This window comes from Dipteris shenzhenensis, chromosome 19, assembly GCF_047967505.1.
Source record: "Dipteris shenzhenensis isolate YYH24624 ecotype China chromosome 19, Dip_SZ_1.0, whole genome shotgun sequence".
NCBI lineage: Eukaryota > Viridiplantae > Streptophyta > Polypodiopsida > Gleicheniales > Dipteridaceae > Dipteris > Dipteris shenzhenensis.
Genome location: NC_141614.1, coordinates 53,256,162 through 53,280,467, shown reverse-complemented (window position 1 = coordinate 53,280,467; position 24,306 = coordinate 53,256,162). Strand labels below are relative to the sequence as shown.

Here is a 24,306-nt window from a genome sequence, read left to right as displayed (position 1 = left end):
AGTGGGCTCGAGAGCAACGAGTGTGGAAGAACGATGCCACTTTTTTGCAAGAATTAGGTGCATAAAATTAGGTGCAATTATGATGAAGATAAGAGTATCCAGTTTTCGGCCAACCATCATGGTGGAGGATTTAGTGGAGGACTGGCATTTAGCTTGGCGTAGGAGATCAAGTTGGAATTAAATTTTAGGCCCCAAGACACTTGATTGGCCACATGCTATTGGTTTAATTACATGCTCCCATGAATGTGATGATGAATCTCTAAATGAACTTCTAGCCACCACGATACTCGACTTGGGCTATCATACTAGTACAATTCCGATGATGAGTCGAACTGTAGCCAAGTACAATTGGAATATGGGATATCTGTGAGATGGCCACGAGAGATGAGACATCATTGTGGTTAAGGAGGCTGAGGTGGGCCATCATGGTGGAGGACCTAATTTAACTCATTGGAGTGTGGACCATTGTACTTCTCACCGTGATAATGAAATGACAAGCACAATGGATTGCAAGGAATCTGTGATAACGGCGTGGATTCTACAAAGATTGCATGCATTGTGTGTCAAGCCACCATGATGCTTGACCTAGGCCAAATGGGACAGATGGCTAAAAGTCCCCTAAAAAAAGATAAATGCAGGCAAACCAATGGTGGGCAAACCATAACGAGGAATATGCATGTAATCCAAAAATGCAAACCCACCCTCATTCTTTGTCTCAACCCCACCATTGTCTCCACTTCAGTCTACACCCTCGACCTCCATCTCCAACATCACCTTTCATCTTCCAAGCTCCTCATGCCCTCCCCTTTTGATGACATCCTATAAGGTCATTGATTTACATTGCCTGCATGTTCTCATGCCAATAATTGTCTACAAGTTGTGACATGAGCAGTGTTTCCTAAAGGTTACAAATACAGACCTAATAGGGATTTTAATGTGCTGTTTTGTATGGATATCTTGGTGATGTCAGTGACGGGCATATGGGGGAGTTTCTATGGCGTAGGCATCTTTTCCCTCAACTCCCCTCAATTATGTATTCATCATATAAGGAATTTTCCCTTTGTCAAATCTTGTGTGTTCTTTCTATATAAGCTGTTTATAAGCTATACTCCTCGATTCCAATTACTTATGCCAATCAATTTGAGTGCTTGCAGGTTAGCACTAAATTGATTGCTCATATAAGAAAGTTATATTAGTCTTTTTGGGTAGACATATCAAATTTAAAGTTGTGTAAATTCATCCATTTGAAAAATATAACCTAATTGATGGCTCCCATGACTTGTGCCAATCGATTTTGAGTACTTGGAGTACTAAATTTAGAGCTTTTATGTTTAAAATTTGGGAAATTTTACCAAATTTCAAGCTCTATAGATTCCCCATCACAGATATTAATTTATTGCTATTATTATCACATTGAAAAAATAGCTGTAGAGAAGCTCTAAAAATGCTCAGTGCATTCGTCAACATGGTCCGACAGGTTGGTCTGTGTGCTCCACCATGAGCTTATGAAGCACTACAAGTCTTGTGTCACTTATTCATCACATTTAAATAATAGATTTGGAATAGTTTTATTGGATGAACCCTCTAAGGTATAAGATAGTTTGGGGAATAGAATAAACATAGCTCATGACACAGTGTTGTCAGCACTGGCCATGCGTCTTGCACAGGGAACAAGCATGGTGGTCCACATGGGAGGTGGGCAGCCAAGCTAGCCCTTGAGTGTTGGTGTGATGGTTGATATGGACAACTAAGCTAATCCATGTGTGCGACTAAGCCTGTGAAGTGGCACATGTCCTTGGAGAGGATCCATTGTGATGGTTGACATGGGATACATGTCTTATGTCAGGAATGAGTGTGGTGATCCACATGGGAGGTGGACGTCAAGTTTGTCCATGTGTACCAAGAAGCACTAGAGCGATGGTTGACGTGGATCACCAAGTTGGTCCATGTTTCCCATTGAGCCTATGAAGCAACACATGTCCCTCGTGGAGTAACCATCATGGTGGTTGACGTGGACCATTGGCCTGGTCCATGTGTGCCACTAGTGACACATATCCCATGCAAAAACTAGCACAGTGGTTGACATGAGCCATTCGGTTCATCCATATGTGCCACTGTGATCTTGCCCTACATGGTCTATAGAATAATAACGATGATACTTGCGAGTATACGATCATGCTTGGGAGTACTTACTACTAACAAATTGCAGTTGGTGAAATAATGGGGTGGGTCCCTAATGTGATAAGGCGATTGGTGAAATAATGGGGTAGGATGAATGCCTGTGTGCCCCCCCACCCCCCAATGCCACCCCAATGTGTCAATCATTACATTGAGAAAAACCACTGGCGAGGCACGAGCTCAATTCAAAATCTCACCAACCAGCAAAGCACAACATGTTTCCAAAGTGGATTTGCGACGACTGACTACACCAAATCATGCTTTGACAGCCCTGCCACCCGCGCCTTGTAGTAAGTCTTATACATTAGGCCAAATTTAGAAGTTATATTTTCACACAGTCTTCAATAGTTTCTGACTCTAGGTAGAATACAAAGAATCCTTATTCTTGGGAGACTATAGATAGATACCTTATTAGGAGATTTGTACGTTGAAACTCACCTTTAGCCACCCACAATGGCATGATTTGCAATATGGTTTTGGCATTGACAACAACGAATCGTTCTTTAACCCCCCACCTTGTAGTAAGCCTCGTAAATGAGTGAAATTCTCAAGTTCTATTTTCATACAGTCTTCAATAGTTTTTGACTCCAGGGAGACTATAGAGAGATACCTTGTTAGGAGAATTGCACTTTGGAACTTAACTTTAGCCACCCACAATGACATGATTTGCAATACGGCACACCTTTGCAAAGAAATGGAAGGGATGTAAGTGAAGAGAAAGTGCTAAGATACTGTGAGAGAAGCTTGGGAATCTAAATAGAAGGGACAATGATTGTGCATTATGAGGAGAAATATGGATGCTAATTTTCCATAAGAGTTTTACCTCTATTTTTCATTGTAAGTAGAAATATGGGTGCTAATTTTCCATAAGAGATTATTAACAAAACAATGTTTACAGCTCCTTTTTTATGAAACATATCTTCATTTTTAACACAACATTGTTTACTTACCTTGACAAGGAGAGGAAAGAGAGGCAACAATATCTCTTGTCTCAATAATGAATGCATAGCATTAAAGTTTTGATCCTTCCTGCAATAAAATGGCATAAGCATGGTAGCCCAAATGGGAGATCAAAAGTGATAATATACAACAAGAAGTTGAGGTTCTAATCCCCTTATTGATTCTCTAATTTCCATCATTTACTGTATGGCTTTGCATCCATAATAGTAATCAAACATCATGTTCACAATGGAGCATTTGTCATGTTTTAGACTTCTCAAACAAGAAAAGGGATTAGACATCGATTCCCATGCTCCCTTCTTATCCTCTATACTCTCTTAAGATATACAAATTATGTGTTATGTAGGTTTCACAAAATTTGATCAATCAAGAGTCTTTTACTTTATTAGTAAGTGCTACCATATATTCTCATGGTCCCTCATGATATGATGTATCCAAGTACATTCTTGCTTTTTTTAATGTAGCAAGTTTACATGTCATGGGCACTCTGTAATTGTGACGATCCCACACTTTGCTTTACACTTGCTATAAAATAGACAGGCTAACCTTTACATATGTTTAATGAAACTCTACCTTCTCATTTCTACTTCTTAAAATGTTAATTCACAATTGCATATTCCAAAAGGCCAACATATAATACTCATTCATGTGCATGGTGGGGCAATGCAAACACCATAGCTTCATAGATATTACAAAGGATTTTTGTGATTCGAAATGGTAGTGGAGAAAATTGAGAAGAATGGGATATCTACACAAGGGGATGGATATCAAAGGACAATTATTGCTTGAAGGAAGTTAGAAAGCATATTTGAAAAACTCCTAAAAAGGAAAACTAACTTTTGGGCATCTTGGATTTGAGAAAATAGCACATAGTGGCATCTCCTAATAGAAAACATTAAAACTGCAAGTTGATGTGTAAGGTATACAAGATCATAAACATCTACATTGGCATCTATCTTAAGTGACTTAGTACTGTTTAATACTCCAATAAAAGTAATGATATTTTGGATTCTTAAGCATTACACAAACATAAGAGCCAATATGCTTGATTATTAACAAATGCCTATGTAGTGATACTTCTCTTATGGGATATGTTTGCTTGGCTCCAATTCATAGGTCACTAACTCATAAAAGATCTAGAATTGCAAGTCATGGCTATTATTTGGTATCCTTTTACATGTTTTGGTATACTAATTAAAAGGTGGCTTGATGAGCAAAGTTTTGAAGGTGTCAATAGTTTGTGCGAGTGGAGTTGAGCCAAGTCCACTTAAGTGGAGTTGAGCGAGTCATCCAAGGTGACAGAAGCTTGTGAGGATTCATCAAGTAAACTGGCGTGGCTAGAGGAATTGCTCAGCGTAATACGACGCGACGCTAAATCCGACACGTTTAGATTAGAATGCTTTTCGTGGGGTGATGCGATGCGTTGCAGGAGGCAAAAGCAAGGATAACAATAACGTGACGAGAATGAACCTTGAAGACGTTGAATGGAACACGTAATACGCTTTGCGTTTTTGTGCTTTTGTTAAATCTGTTTGACTTACTATTTAATACTCATCTTTTTACTCATTCCTCTCATTCTTTCTTCATCTACACAGCTCACTATCCCTCCCTCCCTCCCTCCCTTTAGATCCTTCTGCCTGCCTCTACCTTTTCATTCCCGACCTCCTCACCGTCTATTCATGGCCTCCAAACGCATCCTCAAGGAGTTGAAGGATCTGCAAAAGGATCCCCCCACCTCCTGCAGCGCAGGTAGCCATCGCCTTCACCTTGCTCTCCTTTTTCAGCCATTGATTTTGTTGCTTGGTCCATGGACAGGAATTGCCGAGGTTTTGAATTCGTTTTGCTCTTGCGGAGCTTGTAATTATGGGCTTGGTTATAGGCCGTGATGAGTTTAACGTCTGCGTGATGGGACCTTCTTGATCCCTACCTGCCTTGTAACGTGCGGTCATCGATGTCTCCGGAAATGACATCTACGAGAACAATATTCGACAGACGTCTGCTGTAGAGCCCTTCTTGCAGCTTTGTGAGTCTAATTCCCGTTATCCTGTATATAAGCGGCTGGATTTTTCAAGCTTCCAAGCCTGTGTTTCAGGCCAGGCTTTGTTGCCGATCGTTCTCTCTGAAAGAAACTAAAATCGCGAGGCCACGCAGGATTGACCTCGTATAAAGTCCTTAAGTAAGAGAGCAATAAACTCCTTTCTTGCCCTCCCGGGCACCATGGCCTGTTAAACACCCTCGCTAAAATTTCTCTTTTTTTGGGCAATCGCATGTCGTCTAACTCCACCGACCACGGCGTACTATACTGATTGAGTGATAAGGTGCCCAACACCACCAAAGGATATTCCTCATGACAATGATGTGCACACTTTTGGCAATAGCTGTTTGCATCTTTGGGCTCAAAATCTATCCCCTTGTATAACAACAATTTGAGAGAGTGAATAGATAAATGAAGAACTCAGGGTATTTCTACGACGACACTTTCTTGGAGAGGATGAAGGTTTTGATGCTTAGGCAAGAACACAAAAATATGTTTGAGCCTAGAAAGCATCTAGGCTTTTACCAAGAAACCACAGCCTTAGGGAGTTGGAGGTAGAAGTCCACCGGCAACATTATATAGAAACTAAACTATATCATCCCCGGAAGAGAAATTGATATGCTTCAAGTGGTAGTTGAGCTTAAAAAGGCTTGAAAGGCTACTAAATAACAAGGCATGCTCCCTTGAGTTGAAATAAGGGGACTATACGTATTTGAGGTTGCAGAAGACTAAAAGTTTCTTTGTGTGCTACCCATGGATTGTGGGCTTGAGAGGCTTTGTCCTTTGTACTACATCATAGAACAATGTTCTCCTTTTGCTTCCTCCTAATTCTTGCAATTACCCTGTCTGGTGGCCGACCACATGGGCCCTGGAAAACTGACCAGGGTTGGCCCTGGTCGGTGGCCTTGGTTGGGCCGACTTGGCCAGCCACAGACCCTTATTTCAGGGTGCCTTGGGCGGCCAGTCAATGCTGCTCCTAGTGCCTCTGTGTGAGGCCTAGAGTCCCTTTATTCCTGCTGTTGCAGACTGCAGCCAGCCCGTGTGCTGGTTGCCTATGATGCCGGCCTGAGTCTCTCTCTCTCTCCCTAGCCCTCCTACCTCTCATTGCACCTTGTCCCCTCAAATCGGGGGCTCACAGGTGGGCACAGTGAGTTTCTAACACCCCCCCTCAATGTCACAACTGTGGGCCAATCCCCATTTGTTTGATGAGGTGCTCCATCTGTTCTCGAGGAAGTGCCTTCGTGAAGAGGTCAGACAAGTCGGCGGCGGTCGGGGAGTACATAAGCTCGATCACGTCGTCGATGATGAGCTCTCGAACAAAGTGGTAATGAACTTCGATGTGCTTGGTCCGTGCATGGTACACTAGATTCTTGGCAATGGCTATTTGACTGTCGCACATCAGCACTGTTGCGCTCTCTTGACACACGTCCATGTCCTCCAGAATCCACCTCAACCACAGTGTCTCACAAGCTGCTGTACACGTGGCTCTGTACACTGCCTCTACAGATGAAAGGGCCACTGTGGGTTGCTTCTTACTCAGCCAAGAGATGGCACCAGATGCAAGTAAAAAACAATAACTTGTTGTTGATCTCCGGGTGTCAGCATCACCCGCCCAATCACTGTCACAGAACCCGCCTAATTCGATGCCTTTGGTATAGGTGATCCCGTAGGTGCAAGTACTCTTTAGATACCTCAGCACCCATAAACCTGCATCCCAATGACTCTTCCTGGGAGAAGCAGAGAACTGGCATAATAGCTCAACTGCATAACAAATGTCAGGTCGAGTATTGGTAAGGTAAAGCAAACTTCCTACCAATCGTCGGTACAAAGGAGTATCGATCGGCTGAGATGTGTCGTGAACACTTAGCTTGAGCATGACCTCCATGGGAGTTACTGCTGTCCTGCAATCCTCCATCTGAAATCTCTTCAGAAGTTCTCTGCAATATTTCTCCTGTGAAATGAAGATCCTATCTTTGGCCTACTTTACTTCTATCCCAAGGAAGTAGTGTAATAACCCAAGGTCAGTCATCTCAAACTCAGACATGAGTAGCTCCTTGACCTGAGAAATCTTCTTGACATGGTCACCTGTCAAGATAAGATCATCAACTTAGAGGATGAGTACCAATCGCAACCCCTTCTCAATGAACAAGTAGAGGTTTGCCTCAGAAGGGCTCCGACTTAGCCCTATCTTATGAAAGAATACATCAATCCTTTGGTACCAAGCTCTGGGGGCCTGTTTCAGCCCGTATAGCGCCTTCTTCAACCTACAGACCTTTAATGGGGACCCTGGATCTTGAAAGCCCGATGGCTGCTTGACGTATACCTCCTCCTCCAGGGTTCCATTAAGGAATGCGGACTTCACGTCCATTTGAAAAATAGGCCACTGGAATTGGGCAGCAAGGGCAATCACTGTCTAGATAGTAACCATGCGAGCTGTGGGAGCAAAAGTTTCATCAAAATCCATGCCTTCAGTTTGAGCAAAACCTTTGACCACTAACCTTGCTTTATACTTATCCAAGCTGCCGTCTGATTTGTATTTAAGTTTGTATACCCACTTAGTACCGATGACTTTCCGTCGCGGGGGCCCGGCCACTAAGTCCCAAGTATTGTTCTTCAAGATAGCATCCATCTCTGCCTGCATGGCAGCCTGCCATTCTGGATGGTCCTTTGCCTCCTCGAAGGTCCTTGGCTCTTCAAGTTGAGCCACCAACGCAAAATTCACGGATGGGGTCTTCTGAAGACGTCAGGACCGTCGCAATCCGGAACTGCTCTCTCAGGTATTTCGGTGACCCGAGAGTCTTCCAATGTCCGTAGGTACCATTGGGGCAACCTCTTCTGCTTCTCAGTGGGAGGAGGAACTGGAACTGCTTCTGGAACATCCTGCTCTTCCTCAGTACCTTGTGGAACATCAACTTCTGATTTCGCCACCTCTTGGATGGTCAACCTGGGGCGGGGTGGGTTCGGGGGTTGAACAATCTCCTCCTCCTCAATCTGAGGCTCCTCCTGGGGTTCAGGTTCCTTTTCCTCGAAGACACCATCCCGACTGATAAGGATCTGCTTCTTTATTGGGTCGAAGAGTCGATAGGCCTTGGATTCTTCGCTATACCCAACAAAGATACATTTTTTGCTGTGGGAATCAAGCTTGGTCCTGTCTTCCTTGTGCACATGCACCCATGCGTTAGAACCAAAAATGCGAAGATGAGTGATAGAGGGCTTCTTACCATAAAATGCCTCATATGGAGTCTTGTCCTTGACAGCCTTCGTCTTGGTCCTGTTGAGAATGTGTACGGCTGTATTGAGAGCTTCACTCCAATAGGCTTTAGAAAGGTTCCTCCCTCGGAGTATAGCAAGCCCTGTCTTTGTGGTGGTTCTATGCTTTCTCTCGGCTACCCCATTTTGCTGAGAAGTATGTGCTGTGGTGAGTTGTCGCTTGATCCCATGCTTGCGACAAAATGTGTTAAACTCATTTGAGGTGAATTCTCCCCCCTTGTCTGTACGGAACGTCTTGACATCCTCCCCTGTCTCCTTTTCAACTCTGGCCTTCCAGTCCTTGAACTTCTTGAAAGCCAGTGACTTTTTAGCCAAACAATACACCCAGGTCATTCTACTGAAATCATCCACAAAGAGAAGTGAGTACCTGGATCCTACCCATGATGCTGTGGACATTGGGCCACAAATGTCGGCATGAACCAACTCAAGTGGTTTGCTGGCCCAGGCTTCTGAACGCTAATCCATCTCGGTGAATAGCAAACTGAAAAACTGAAGCAAAAAAGATGTACTGACCTCCCGAGCTAGCCTGAGCTGAAAACAGAATCACCTTTCTGCCAAGGGACTCCTTCCTTCAGAGAGTGCTTTGATGAAGAAGAGTTGAGAGCCTATGGCTCTGATACCATGTTAGAAATCAAGAGGGAATGAATCACTCAAACCTCCACCCAAGATCTCTCCAACTCTTACACACACTCAACTCAGATAGATGATCACAGATGCAACAAACATTCTCTCAGAAATAAATATGGACGGAGAGAGAAAGAGAGTATATTCATCCACCAGATGGTGGGCAAAAAAATAGCTCCAAGGGAGCAGTACAAAACACAGCAAAGTGCTGGAGAATATTAATGGACTCTCTCTCTCACCAACTGCTCCAGAAATAAACATTCTCTCAGAAATAAATATGGACGGAGAGAGAAAGCTATGGGAGCTCTAAAAAGATAGTACAAATAATCATGCAACAAAATGGGAATGGTTTTATAGCACCTTGGCAACATTCTAAATGTTTTGTTTGTGGTCAGCTCCTTAACTTAGACATACAGGGTTGAAATTTTTCGGTGAGGGGTCCTAGGGTTGGTTATGTAGGTTTGGTAACATTGTCCAGGAATGCATAGTTCTTCTAGAACGTAAAAATTGAGGATCTAGATATATCAACACATGTTAGACTGTGTATTTAATTAAACCGAGCTGCAGCTCCCTATATTTGCCTCTACTGCGTATGCCTCAACACAACATATTATTATTGCCTCTGAAGTATCACCTCAAAGATCTCATTTTCAGTTCGTAATCATTTGCCGACACCACCATTGTCTAGCTGGTTGCCTATGCTCAGCTTCTGCCTCAGCTGTTGCCTGTAGATTCTACTCAACTGGATCTAAACATGAAGCATCGCCAACCATCTACAGCTCTCCATCTACAGTTGAACCACCTCGTGCCGTTTTGAGCTGAGCCTTGCTTTTCAGGACCTCGTTTGAGTTGTTCTCTTACTCAGCTGAAGACTATGGTATTCAGACTATGCAGGGCATGTGGATAGTAGGAGATCCACTTCTGGTTATGTGTTCACCTTTGCAAGTATGTGATGTTTTTCTCAAAACCTGGGTAGTATAATAAGTTTAGAGTCTGTTCTTTCAGAAGGATTTCCATGACTTTCATTTTCATTGTTAGTCACTAAAGCAAGCGGTCAGACTTTTGTCATTAACTATCATGGCCTCTCGCATGCATATTGACAAGTTCAATGGACAAGCTTTTCATTCTTGGCATCTTTTGATCTTTGAGTTACTGTCCTGAGTAGAATCTAAGTTTGGTGAGCATTTGGACTAGTTCTGTAAGATAGCTCAAAGGCAGGTGCCTCTTGATGCAAAGAGCGATTTGTGTCATTTGAGCTATCTCCCTGTTTCTCATAAGTATCCTGTGTCTGCATAAACCTTGATTAGTTGATATTCTTGCTTTATTGAGCACTTTTTTGGGGTGATTGATGGTGCTAGAGGACTGCTTCAGCAACAGATTAGGAGGGGTGGATTGATTGAGGTAGGCAGAACGAGGTCGTCTTATCTTTGATAACAAGGCTGCGAAATCCTGGCACATCTTTTGCAAAGTTATGTCCCATCTGTTGCATCCTATTCACCCAGCATTTCCTAATTCTGCGGAAAATCTATGAATAAGCGTCTTCATTTTTTGTGGATATGTGGTGGTTCTTTGAAGCACTTTTTGCTGTGTGGCTAATAGTAGTCTAAGGCATCGTGGCATCACAGCATAGATAGCAGCATTTCTCATGCTTATGAAGATAGGTTTCAACTTGCTTTAAGCTACTTATGCAATGAAAACTTAATGGCATTTTGGCTTTCGTGGTAGGCCCTGTTGCAGAGGACATGTTTCATTGGCAAGCTACCATCATGGGCCCACCTGATAGTCCTTACACAGGAGGAGTGTTCTTGGTCAATATTCATTTTCCTCCAGATTATCCCTTCAAGCCCCCAAAGGTAATTTTGAGAAACTGCCTTTCTGTTTAGGAGTAGGTCTTATTTCCCTTTTTTGAATAAAGATTAAATGGATGCTTCAATTGGGCCATAGATCGATTGTTGAAAATTTTAACTACAATGCATGAATTGACACAAAAGCCTGGGTCACACACCTATTATTGATTTCTTTTGTGCATGATGAGTGAATGGATAAACCATAAGCTGTTCAACTGTAAACATGGTGACTGTGCTGCAAAGATAATTGAAATGCAGGTTCCTGGTTCCTCAAATATCAATGAAAATCTACTGCATTGGCGACGTCTTCTTAACATTCTTGTTGAAGTTGAGGCCACTGATTTATGCAAAATTAATTTTCTGAAGGGAAGAGAACGTGTTTTTTGTTTGTTTGTTTTGAAGGGAAGAGAACGTGTTTTTGTGTGTTTATTATTCCAAGTTTGTGAATAACCCTGCCCCTCCCCCGGGCCCCCCCAAAAAAAAAGTAAAAAAAACCCCCCCACACACACACAGACACATATTTTTTACCTCTCTTCTTTTCATGGCAGAGCTCTCTCTCTCTCCCCCCCCCCTCTCTCTCATCTTTTTAAGTGCTCTCCTTTTCCTGTTTGCGGAAAAGAGAAAGTACTTATCAGGTATTTCCACTCTTGAAGCCCAGGTATTGCTGCTTTTAATAACAAATTGCTGAAATTGTATGGAGAAGCTAGGTGCTATTTTCTATTACAATCAGCTGAAGAGATTGGCCTGCACCAAATTGCTACCATGGCGCACCTGAGATCCCTTGGGCAGCATGGAAACAGTAGAGCTTAGAGATGGCTTCCAGCAAGACAAGCTATGGGATCCCATGAAGAAAGACTGAATGATTCCAATGACATTGACTAGACAGCACCATTGTGAATGGAACAGTCTGTTGCTTGGCAGCTACTAAAAGAAAGATTATATGTTGTGTGGTTGCATAGATTTGTGTGTGTGAGGGATTATATGTTTGTACAGCTCTCTGCACTGATTTTGGGTGCTATGTCATAGTAATGCTGCCATGCATTCTATCGTAGGGTTTGAATGAGGTTAAACATCAGGAGAAGAGAATAGTAAGCTGTCAGTTTTCAACTCAATGTGGCATTAGTTGGAGAAAACACAAGACGTGTATGTTTTGTGCCAAGAGCAAGTGAGGACGTCTAGGGTGCTAGAAGCAAGTGTTATGAGATGAAGCCTATTGCACAGACATAACTTATAAATGGAAGGCAAATGTCTCTAGAGTAGGTTTCTTTTGAGTAAAATGTAAAGGATGCATCCATGTCCTGTTCAATGCTGGGACTCTTCTACCTGAAAGAGCATAAGGGATTATGATTCAACTATAAACAGTATATCAAGCCTCACTTGAAGGAAAAATTATATGTCCTATTAAATGCACACAAAGCTCTCTACTTCACGATGGACCTCCCATTTCAGGATGCACCAAGTGCTCAGGGGCATCCACTACTGAAAGAATTCATGTATATATATATATATAAGTTAATGTGTTATTCTCCTCTTCTCTACAAATCTTGCAGCTCCACTCTCTACCTCTTGGAATGGGTGGTGGAATGCCCAGAAAATACATGAAGTGGTCCCAATATTTGTCTGGTTCCTTTGGCTTGTTGGGCACAGGATGTTAAGGATGGTCTAAGTGCACATGCATGGACAGTGAGAGAGAGAGGGGGGGGGGGGGGGGGGGGAGGTGGGGGAGGGGGAGGGGAGAGGTGAGGAGAGGGGGGATATCATATGGTGTAGTGTATCACAGTGTCAATGTAAGCTAAGCTGGGAAAGCATGGACCATCTGGAATAAGTGTAGAAGTCACAACCTTGATGCTTCATCACCCTCTGATAGAAAAGGAAGGCAAAACATGCTTTCTTTCTCCACTGTTGCTCTTAGTGTGTGTTCATTCATATACTGTCTTCTATGCCAAAACTTGCAAATGTGTCATCACAATCAAACATTTGGTTGTCATTTGCTTGCAATGACTGCACCTTGAATGGGTTGTATTTGAACTGTGAGATGCATGCTGGAATTGTCCTTCAGTCCATAGTTGTGCGCTGAAACGGAAACAGCAGAAATACTTTCCGGCTTGAGCCAAAACGGCAGAACAAGAAGCAGCAATATGGTACAAGTTATGTGTAAAATAAATTTTTTATACATAATACAATTATCAATTAGTGCTTAAAGTGACAAATTATGCTACTTAGCATTTGCCATTAAATCATGACATATGCAGCATGCATGATGCCTCAACATCTATATCTACCATTCATGAATGATGATTCAAGAATTAATAACAAGCGACAACAATCTGAAGTGGATTACAATTCGCAACTGCATAAATATCCAGATTCATGACATGTCACATATCAATGTCAGAAAATAAAAGCACACTCATAATAGCATTCATGATCATGAATCATGTAAAAAAAAAGGCAGCCAGCTGCCAAAAAAAAGCCTAGGAGAGCAGGAGAGTGGACAGGCTGGAGCAGAGATTCAGGAGGCGAAATGAAGCTCGGTGAGACTAAAACCTTACTCAGGTTTTTTTACAAAAATCAGGTTTTGAAATGCCGTTTTGCCTTCGGTGCTGTTTCCGTTTCAGTTGCACGAAACGCCATTCCCGTTTCCGTTTCAGTTGCATGAAATGGCGTTTCGTGCAACTCTGCTTCAGTCCTAGTGGCAGCCCAAACGCCACCAACTGGCTAATCAGTGGCTGCAACATAAGGTCTTCTATCACTGGGTCATGGTGGATCCCCAAATTGACATGTGCAGGGTCTTCAAAAGTGAACAGGAGTTTTCGGGATGGCCAAATTTACAGGATAATTTGTGTCGGCTCAGAGCACACACACATGGGCATTGTTCTTTTTAACTCAACTGCCAGCTGTTTAGCACCACTGAAAGGAACACACACTAACATGAATTTTGTGTCCTTTTGACAGGTTGCCTTTCGTACCAAGGTTTTCCATCCAAACATCAACAGCAATGGAAGTATTTGCTTGGACATTCTGAAAGAGCAATGGAGTCCAGCTTTGACAATATCGAAAGTATGGTTCTGTCAGTTTTTTTTGTCTTGGACATGCACATAATTCATCTGGCGAAGCCGGCCTGTGAGAAGAATGGTATATCTGTAAGCTTGTTCTTGATGTTTTCAATTTATTTCAGGTACTCCTTTCAATTTGTTCCCTGCTTACTGATCCAAATCCAGATGATCCTCTCGTTCCTGAAATAGCCCATATGTACAAGGCTGACAGAGCCAAGTATGAGGGTACTGCAAGAAACTGGACCCAGAAGTATGCTATGGCGTGAGCTTGAAGAGAAGGATGTCTGATGATGCTTGATACTGAGGGGTGAAGAAGTTGTATTTAATATATTGAAGATATTCTGCAGTGCTATTACGTTGGGAAATGAAGGCAGGTCTTCAATTTGACTATGCTTTCTCTGCTTTCTCTACTTCCACACCTCAATTTTATTTGTGAGTGCTGTTGAATTTACTGTGCAGTAATGCCTTTGTGAAAGGAAGGCACTCGCATCATTTTCCTTTCTATGTACTCTGGCAACCTTGTTCTTTCTAATTGCTTTTAATAGTTTCCCTTTTGCAAGGGTTGTGTGATTATCTTTGGAGTGTTACAGCTTAAACATTTCCCTTTTACCTTACATATTGGGCTTGATGACCCTGTATGAATCTATTGTACAGCTTGTTAGGTACTATCTATGAGATTCTCTCTCGCTCTCTCTCTCTCTCATTGTCTTTTATTTTCCATTTCAGTAACAAGGCTGACGGACGTGTGCTTAATGACGGGGAAACTTCTTGTTCCCCAATCTAGACTACTATAGGATTCAAAGATTATTGCAATCCTTCGTGCTTAGAACTTTCTATCGTGAACTTGTTTTTATGAGATTGACGTACTTATCATAGTATGTAGGTAAACCCCTATTATGTCTACTTTATTGACAAGCTGTTGAATATCGTTACTTTATTATTGTTCACGCAACCGCTTTTGTATACAACTGATACAGCTAAAGTCATTTAGAGTCATAAGGATTGTAGAAATTCAAGTTGGTCAAGTTTTCAGCTAATCAAACTATGCATGCTCTGTCTGCTTTCGGAAACAGTTGGGCTCCTCAAGAGTCTCATTGCTATCCCCTCTCAAGCAGAACGCATCAATATTATGTAAGATATCACTAGATTGAGATACATTAGATCTGTGATATTTACATTCGAGACATTGAATGTTGGTTACATGTTAGATAAATATGACTTCATAAACGTAGCAAACTTGCAAGACTCGTAAAACCAACAAATTAGGCATATTCTATCTAAGCAAAAACTCATTACAAATATCAACAAGGTTTCATTAATTATTAAAATGGAATGGTTCACTTCCCATTGTTTCATTGGTATTTGTGTCTGCTAGGATGCATTAAAATATTCATATTCCCAGTTCATATGCATCCTTGGACTTATATTAAAAAAATTGAGAAGCCTAGGAGATAGTTAATTCTGTTGATACTTGTCTAGACAATGTCCAGAGTTGTAAGTTACAAGTCGGAAATGTATTTAGATTCCAAGTCTCGGTAAATCCAACTCGGAACCACCACCTCACAAGATTCACAATGAAAGGTGCTCGATTTTGCTCATATTTGTATAGAGAATGCCCAATAATTGCAATCTTTCATTGCATTTTAACAAATTAATGTGGCATGACTATAATCACTACTGAAATCCTTGTGATGATAAATAAAAGTAATACATTGAGATCTCGCTTCGAGAGAAACCCAGGTCTCATGTGAATCACAAAATCATATTTTTTATACATCCACACACTAAGAAAGGATTGTTGGAATCTCTTTGAAAGAATTGGTCATAGCACTGAAGAACATTTTGGAATCCAATTTATAAGGAAACACCAAAATTTGAAGCTGGATCTTTATTTAAGACCTCTCTTGATCTAAACCACTTCCATTTGGACTTGCTTGAAAACCTCTAAATAGAACATTAACAGGTAGCTTTTAACGCAAATTAGTAGAATAGATGTGGAGGTAACCATGCGGCCCATTTCCATTCTGAAAGCTAAATAGTGATCGTTGAGCTTCTGCATTGATTGTCTGACTTGTGGAAAGTCATGGAAACTAGGATTTCAATGAGGCAATAATGTCCCCTTTCAATCCATCCCTGCTTAAGGTGGCACGACTATTTGTTTTCAGCAGCGTGTTTATGGTTGCATATAAGTGGAACCTCAGATGTGATTTGGGCAAGGTCACTGCATGTAGCCTGTAGGCATGCTCATTGCTAACCGAGGTGCTGCTGAGTTTGGTCCTCCAACATTTTCTGTTGCCTCCACTGCAAGTAGGAAGGACCATAGCATCCATTCCGGTGAAGCCTACAGCTTCACGTGCAGTAGTTGATTCTCTATACATGCTTATGTTTGTCCCAATGCTAAGTGCTCAAGATGAAGGAGCAAGAGTGATGACAGAGAGCAATAAGCAAACAATGAACCAAGCTGAACACAAGGTGGTATTGCTTGCACTTTCTTTTTGTATTTGTAGTATTGCAATAGGAGGACCTCAATCGAAAGAACAAAGAAGCCATGTGTTGTATGCAGCAGTCCTATGTGATCTGGCACGCATGTCTAATGAGTTAAACCATCCACGCCAACAAAATGAAGACAGGGATGCCTTTGGAGAAGTAATTTCCTGAAAGGAGGTCGATGTGTAAACCAACCATTAACAAGAGAGAGAGAGACTGCTCCTCCTTGATTATCTCATTGTGCTATCAATTGTTATTTCGTGCACTCCCAGTTGACTGCTGCCTCCAAGCATGTATATGCACCCACATGTTGAGATGTGATTGTCACGACCAATTGGAATCTACCCACATGACGCGCTAACTTGTGACGTTCTCAACTCAAGGTGAGGTGTGCAATCCAAGGCTCGTTGTTCATCAGATTGATAGGAGTACTTGAAATGCACTACTTACTGTAACTGCTTTCGTGGGTTTTTTTAGAGAACGGTTCTCTCGACCTCTGGTGACTTATACAGTGCAATTCACCGAGGGTTGGCTTTGTGAAGTCTTCGTGACATGATTTTTTGCTTATAAGGTGCAAGTGGTTTGAATTAGTAGGTGGCATCGACCTAGAGCAAGCCACTTCACGTCTGATTGAATTAGTACTTGAAATCCATTTAAATTAGTCGTTCACATTCATACAATTGTAAAATTCGGCAATAGGACAAGACGTTTTTAATATTCCCAGAACAAAAAACGATGCAGTTGTCTTTATGTATCGTCTATATTAAGGTAAAAACAATGTACAAGTGAAAAAAGATCACCCACGAAAATGATAGAAATATAGGTTACCTGCCAAAATGATTAGTCTATATTATTATTTTATTTTTCAAGAAATAATATTTATTTGATGACCCCAAGTTCGCTTGAAAGTCGTCGTATTCTTCATTGATGATCGTTTCTTACGATTTTGTGAATTTCAAAGAATGAGTAAAAATATGGACATGAGACACGACACATGGCCCATTAGCACTCGATCCTCCCTACAAATATTAGGGGTGGTGTTTTGTTATTGATTGTGCCTTTTGGGCATTGAAGCTTAACAAATACATGAGTATAGGATATGCCCACAAGAGCTCATAATTTATCATTGTTGTAGAGTATATATAATATTATCGTCGTCCTTTGATCTTGCATCAGACTTGGTTATCTTGTTTGCTGAGTCGGAACATTCGCTTGCATCGAGAACATGCATCAAAAGAGAGAAAAGGTCAATATAAAATTTAATTGATTTAGAAGATATGCTTTTTCCATATTGCACGCAACACATACACACACACACACACAAGCCTTATTTTTCAGCTTTAGGGGAGGCCAGCATACTTTGCTTTGTTCTTTTTGACCTCCAAGGCACGTAGCCGTTTGTAAATCCGCCAAACGAAGCTCCCTAACTTACATCCGCATGCACCTTGCTCATGGCCCAGCTGCGGAACGCTCCTGGACCCTGGTTCTCCTTATCAGATGCATAATCTTTGTCTACAACATTCTTCCACGGAATTCCTGACGTGATCATTCCCTTTCTTTGATGACGCTCATGCCTGCCTTGCCTATAGGTGGTTGATGAGCACACGAGTTTCAGGCAAATGGTGTTGAGCTTGTGTGTGACGCTGTGAAAAAGACTGGGAAGGACGACGTTTCTGGTAAAGCGCCATTCATTTCTACATTGTAGTGTTGGAATGATAGTGGACAGCCAGAACGTCTTGTCTAATAGATGGAACCGATTTCGTGCTTGCATTCTCTTGCATCAAGCTCTCCTTTTGTAGCTCCTTATCAGTCGTTCCATTGAGCCCTTACTTTGGCGATCTGTTTAGATCTCACCACAAGGATTCCCGAAGCCCAGCCCGGTTGCTGCTTGATTATCTTGACAATCACAGACAATTGGTCTTTCGTATTGGTTAGGCTAGATCAACCTCACTGTTAAATTGTCGAAGCATTAAGGCCTCAAATTTTTCAGGACTGCGGCTTTGAAAAATTCATGAGTCCGAGCATCAGTGCACAAACTCCAACTTGAGCTCCATTGCCGAACATGAATCCAAAGTACTCTGTCCCTTTAGAACGTTGAATGTGATCTCAGACTCGGAAGACAAAAAAGTTACAAACCCATCAAGACCCCCTTCTTTGAAGCTTAGTATTGCAGGAGACATCAGTCATTTCATTGGGGCTTTTTCGATGCATCCGAGGAGTTTGTATACAAGCTCATCTTGCTGAAGGCATTACCTACATGTACACAGGGACCGTTGCAGATAACGTGAAGTATGGGCCGAGTCTGATGGGGAAAAATCTTGAGGATTCTCACATAGAGGAGCTGCTACAAGTCACAGATCTGGATCCCTCATTTGCTTCAAAATTAGTTGTTGGTCTTTTGGTCGGCGAGGCACAGAGAGTCGCACTGGCTCGCACTCTTGCGGAGGTCTCTCTCTCCGAGGCTTTCTGTGGGTGTTGTGCTGCTAGTCATCTATGAAGTATCAAGGATGATCACCCACAGAGCTCTGACGGCTGGGTTTGAAACCTTCCTCCAATAAGACTGAATATCTCCAAGGCTTGGAATGTTGCTCATCTCCAAGTAGCGCCCACACCAGTGGCTGTAGACGGCTGTTCAGGGAAGACAAAGTGATCCATCCTATGGCTTTTCTTCAACATGATTTGAAGCTTTTCTCTCAATTCTGTCACCCATTGAGAGCGTCTTTGGACTGCTCAACTCATGTGTATCCTCATGTCTGTCATCAAGTCTAACCGAGCCATTAGGTGGAGATAATTTAATGGATTTGTCATGATCGCAAAATATGCCATATGAATCTTGTTAAATTTATTCATCCAAGGCAAAGGCCTTTTAAAAGCAAGGGGGGGATCCACTAAGGCCCTGCATTTTGGAATGTCATTATAAGTCTAAGTGTAAAGTCTCTTGGGGGTGTTGAGAAATATGGTGCCATAGGATACATGGGTATTGAAAAAAGATGATCTAATGGAATGATATTGCTTGTCTTTCACCTTCTATCTTATCATGTTGTTTCCTTTTGAGCCTCCCTAGGATTTTTGGCCCTGCTAGATGAGTGAAAGAGACTAGAGAAAAGAGGTGAAAGGGTGTGTGTGTGTGTGTGTGTGTGATGGATGGACCATTAAATAAAAGTGGATGGGGCATTAAGTAAAAGTGGGAACGTGGCTATTTTTGGCAAGAGTGGTGTCATACAAGAGACAAAGAGAGCCTCCATCTCTAGAGAGAAATACCCAATAAAAGACAAAAGCATTTAAAACCTCCACAACAAGACAAAAACTTAACCCCAGCAACACATTAGGAGCAGATTAGAAAGCCTTAAATAACCACTAAACCAAAACTTAAACTAGTCAAGTTGACCAAATGAACTGAAAGAACTCGGATGGGCCTCATTAGCAAAAAAACTAACCTATCCATCACTAAGGACCCTTGCAGGGCCAAAAAAAGATCATGGTGAAAAATGGTTCCTTCCAGGATCTTCCTTTGGATGAGTGGGATTTATAGACATATCCTTCCCAAAGGTGGATGCATTCCCAAGTGTAGGAAACATGCTATGGATTGGAAAATCACTTAAACGAGTAAACATATAAATGACATAGCATGTGGTGAAAGGTACTTCATCAGGCACCTTGGCACTTGGTTCACCATCTCCAAAAGTTTAGTTTACACATATTATCCTCCATTTTTTGGAGATGTATTGTCCATCACTCAAAAAATCCAAATCTTGTTCATACCTTACCATGGGCATATAGCTTGTCGCAGATTGTAGCAATAGCCGAGAAGAGAGAGAGAGAGAGAGAGAGAGAGAGAGAGAGAGAGAGAGAATGGGCACCTAGTAGAGATTGTAGGATTGTCTCTTCTTTTGGCACGTGAACAATTGGGCTATTTTCTTTGGGTTGTTTCTTGCATGAAAGATCTCCCTCATGTTGTCATTTACATCAATGCTCAGTGCCTCGTTGCTATCTGCAAAGCCAGTATGGTGAAGGCCTTTCATACAACCAACAATGTTCTAAAAGAGGAGTGAACATTGTAGTTGTAGGTTACTCCAATGACATTGGACTTGCAACATAGATAATTGGCACCTTCCATGATGTACATGATATTCTCATCCATGGATTCCAAGTGAAATGTTTGGGATTTTCACGTTCGAGTATAAGTGGTTTGCTCGTCTAGAGTATGCCACAGACATTGATGATGCGTGTATGTCCATGCCAGAGACGTTGCAACTATGAACACTATATTCCCTATGATTCCAGCATGTAGGGAATATGTACAAAAGTGAAAATGTATCAAACATTTTCACCCATGCCTATTATCATGATGTGTACTTGGCACCACACCACCTAATCCATGTGTAGACAATATGTGAACCACGATGTGTACCCATGTCTTATTGGTAGCCCCTCTTTGGACAATGATCTGACTTAGTGTATACTTGAGATATTTCCCCGAAAAATTCTTAGCAAATTTACCACAAGTTCTCATTCCCATTCCAAAAAGCAAAAGACAAATAACTAGTAGTCCCATAGCACGCGTATGGATGGGGTGGGGATTGTCATTCCTAGATGTCGACTTTCATCCATGTATGCCACCATCTGTCCTTTTCCCCTACCATTGTTCAATCGACATAAATGTGACATCTTCATTGATGAGGATTGAAGTCCCTTTCAGACTTACTCTCTTAATGAATATATCTTATCGTTGTTTGAATTTGATGATTAATGGTTTTTCACATGCCATCTTGTTCCACTCTCACGCATTCTCAATGTGGGTTCAATCTAATCCCAAATGTCAGTGCATGTATATCTTAGTCGTCTCTAAAGGACTAATTGCATCCTAACCCCACCAACTTAACATAGACAAATTTATACTGCCTCTCCTCATAAAGAGTCTCCTAGATAACCTTTAGAGGTTTGTGCCTTTTTTTTTTTGGGCAAAAAAATAGAGCGTCTTTATTGCTTTATAACATTTAGTACATCAAAAGATTTCCCATTTAGTACATCAAAAGATTTCCCCTGGACTTTTAGTTCTAATTACATCAGCCCTTACATCATGGAATAACAAAAAGCTAACATCCTAAAAAACAACTAAGAGGGGCTTCTCAAAGGTGGAAGGAGAAGCTAGGGGTTTCCTCTTTGGAATCTAAGGAAGCAGCATCAATAGTATCTATAGAGTGACCATGAGTAGCAGCAAGGCCCTGAGAAGGGTCAATAGACATAGCAACCAAATCTTGCCCTAAAATAGGTAGAACCACTGCAAGATGGGTTTGATCAGGAAGGGAAGAAGGGAACTGAGCAGAGAAACCAACATAAGGAAACTAAATGTTGGAGCCAGGAGAGGTAGCAGGTGGTTGATCTGAGGTATTTACAACCAAGGGGGGGGATTTGCTAGAGAGGCTAACCACAATAGGATAGAGGGGAGGGACAGCAGCATTTGTAGCAACAACATTGGTAGGAGCTTTGCTTAAAGAGCCATCAAGAGGTAGAGAGGATGATCCTGGAGAAGGGGGTATCTGCAAGGGAGCACTAGCTGTTGCTGTAGCTTTCCTCTGTAAGAAGGGGGGTAGCTTGGCATGTTCGTCTGAGATGAAATAATAATGTTTATGGCTGGAGATGTCTGCACTTAGTCTCTGGTGTTCAAGGTTGTATGCACTAAAGAAGTCAAGTCTTCACTTTTCCTGTCCCACCATGAAGCAAACATAGCATTAGTACATATATCTTTATGATTAAATTGAAAATTATTTCTAGAGACCCAGATGAACCATAGAGCATGGGCCCTTATTAGAAACCAAGGCTCATGCCTTACTTTGCAAGCATCCCCTAGTAATATGGCTTTCCAGTTTATAGGTTCACCACACTCCATGTGAATGAACTTCCATACTCTTCTGGCATGAGGGCAAGCAACAAATAAATGAAGTACATCCTCCACAGACTTTAGGCATCTCATGCATTTGCCATCTCCTTTACCAATGCTGACCCTCTAGAGTTAGACCACACTGCTTTGTGAAGGATTAACCAAGCAAGACAAGACATTTTCTCAGGCACATTCCTATTCCATATTTTGTGAAATCTGAAATACCATTTAGATTTGTCATCATTCAGTTTCCACATGTTGTTAAGGGTTCTAAATAGATCCTCCATATCTGCAGTGGGAGTTGGAATAGGTAGTAAAGAGGAGCACCCTACCCAGCTGAACTCTTCGTGTATGCAAAGTACTGAGCCTCCCTTCCAACTCACTTCTCCTTTCCATAAGTCTAGTCTTTCCATGATCAATCTCTGATGTTGGTTGGTTAGGGAGGACTCCCTTCTTATTTCAAGCCAAGATTTCCACCTGAAAAACTCTTTATTCCAAAGATGACCCCAAGATTGGATACCCTTCTTGAATAAGATAGCTGCTATTGAAATATGCTCATCTATCAAAGTGTTAGATCTAAATATTGAGGACACCCAAATAGAGTCAATGGCCATAAATGTTCATTTTCTAGAGAAAATGAGGAAAGCTTTTATTTCTTAAAAGCCCCCTAGATAGACTTCCACAAGGGACTCCCCTTGGATTTACAAGGTTCAAGGTTAAAAAGAGCATAGATAAAAGGGTAATTTTTTGAATTTGGAGCCCTGCAGGATCTAATATACCTCATATTTCTCAAAAGTAGTTGTGCCCAATCCTCCTCTGGATGAAGTGATGCTTTGATAATCCAAGTAGCAGAAAGCGTTTTAGTAGCAGAAGAAATATCTATCACCCCTAGTCCCCCTTCTTCTTTAAGCTTGATACAATAGGCCCACCTTACTTTGGATATTTTATTGTTCCCTCCCCATAAGAATGACCTACACAATCTGATGAATCTGTCTATAGCTATTTTAGAAGGAGACCAACAAGAAAGATAAAAAATACCAATGGGGTAGAGGCAATGGTTAAGAACCAGTTTTCTTCGAACTAGGTTGGCTTGGAAACTTCTCCATTTTTCCAACTTCTTCTAAAATCTATCCATCACCTAGTCCCACCTCTACTTCATTGTAGCCTCAAAGCCCATTGGAATGCCCAAAAGTCTGAAAATTATCCCTTTTAAATTTTGAGGCATCCTAACTATTGGAGAACCCACTGAGTGAGTCATACCTTATTTTAGAGTGGTTGATAGAAGATCCGGAGGCTAGACAAAAAACTTCAAGACAATCCATTACACATCTAACATCCTGATCAGTGTTTCTATGAGTCAAAGTGGTGTCATCAGCAAACTGTTGCAATACCAATTGTTTACGATTAATTAGCTCTATGCCTTTTAGACTTCCATCTTGAATTTGACTTCTAAGAAGCCATCCTAGAGAGTCTGTAGCTATAGCAAAAAAAAGAGGAGCTAAAGGGCAGCCTTGTCTAATTGATCTCTTAAGAAAAAAGGGGTCACTCATCATTCCATTGACATTGACCTTAGTTGTAGCAGTAGTGAGCAGAAGTTTAACACATGATACCAAAGAGGGTCCCATACCCATGTCCTACAGAGATTAAATTATAAAATCCCATTCTAGCATAAGCCTTATCAAAGTCAACTTTAAGAAAGCAAATATCTTGTTTAGTTTCTTTAGCATATTCACATCCTTCCCATATATTAATAATGGCTTCAGAAGGTGACGTCCCTTGATAAACCCCTTTTGCTCTGGAAGAATCCACTCTTTCATTTTGACTTGAATCCTAAGAGCTAACACTTTTGCAAAATTTTTGTAGCTGCAGTTTAACATTGTTGAAGGCATCCAATTCTTAATCTCATCTTTGGGGCCCCCTCTTTAGGGATCAAAATTTGATAATGCCCCCATTATTGTGAAGGGGAAG

The 24,306-nt window shown here is 41.6% G+C and overlaps 1 protein-coding gene across 1 annotated transcript; it reads left to right on the top strand.

The window, feature by feature from the left end:
• Nucleotides 1-4,703: 4,703 nt before the first annotated feature.
• On the top strand, nt 4,704-14,529 carry LOC147890639 (ubiquitin-conjugating enzyme E2 8-like). Its single transcript, XM_087390126.1, has 4 exons — nt 4,704-4,887; nt 10,793-10,920; nt 13,870-13,974; nt 14,093-14,529. Exons 1-4 carry the CDS (start codon nt 4,818-4,820, stop codon nt 14,234-14,236), a joined length of 447 nt encoding a protein of 148 aa, XP_087246252.1. The 5' UTR covers nt 4,704-4,817; the 3' UTR covers nt 14,237-14,529.
• Nucleotides 14,530-24,306: the final 9,777 nt, after the last annotated feature.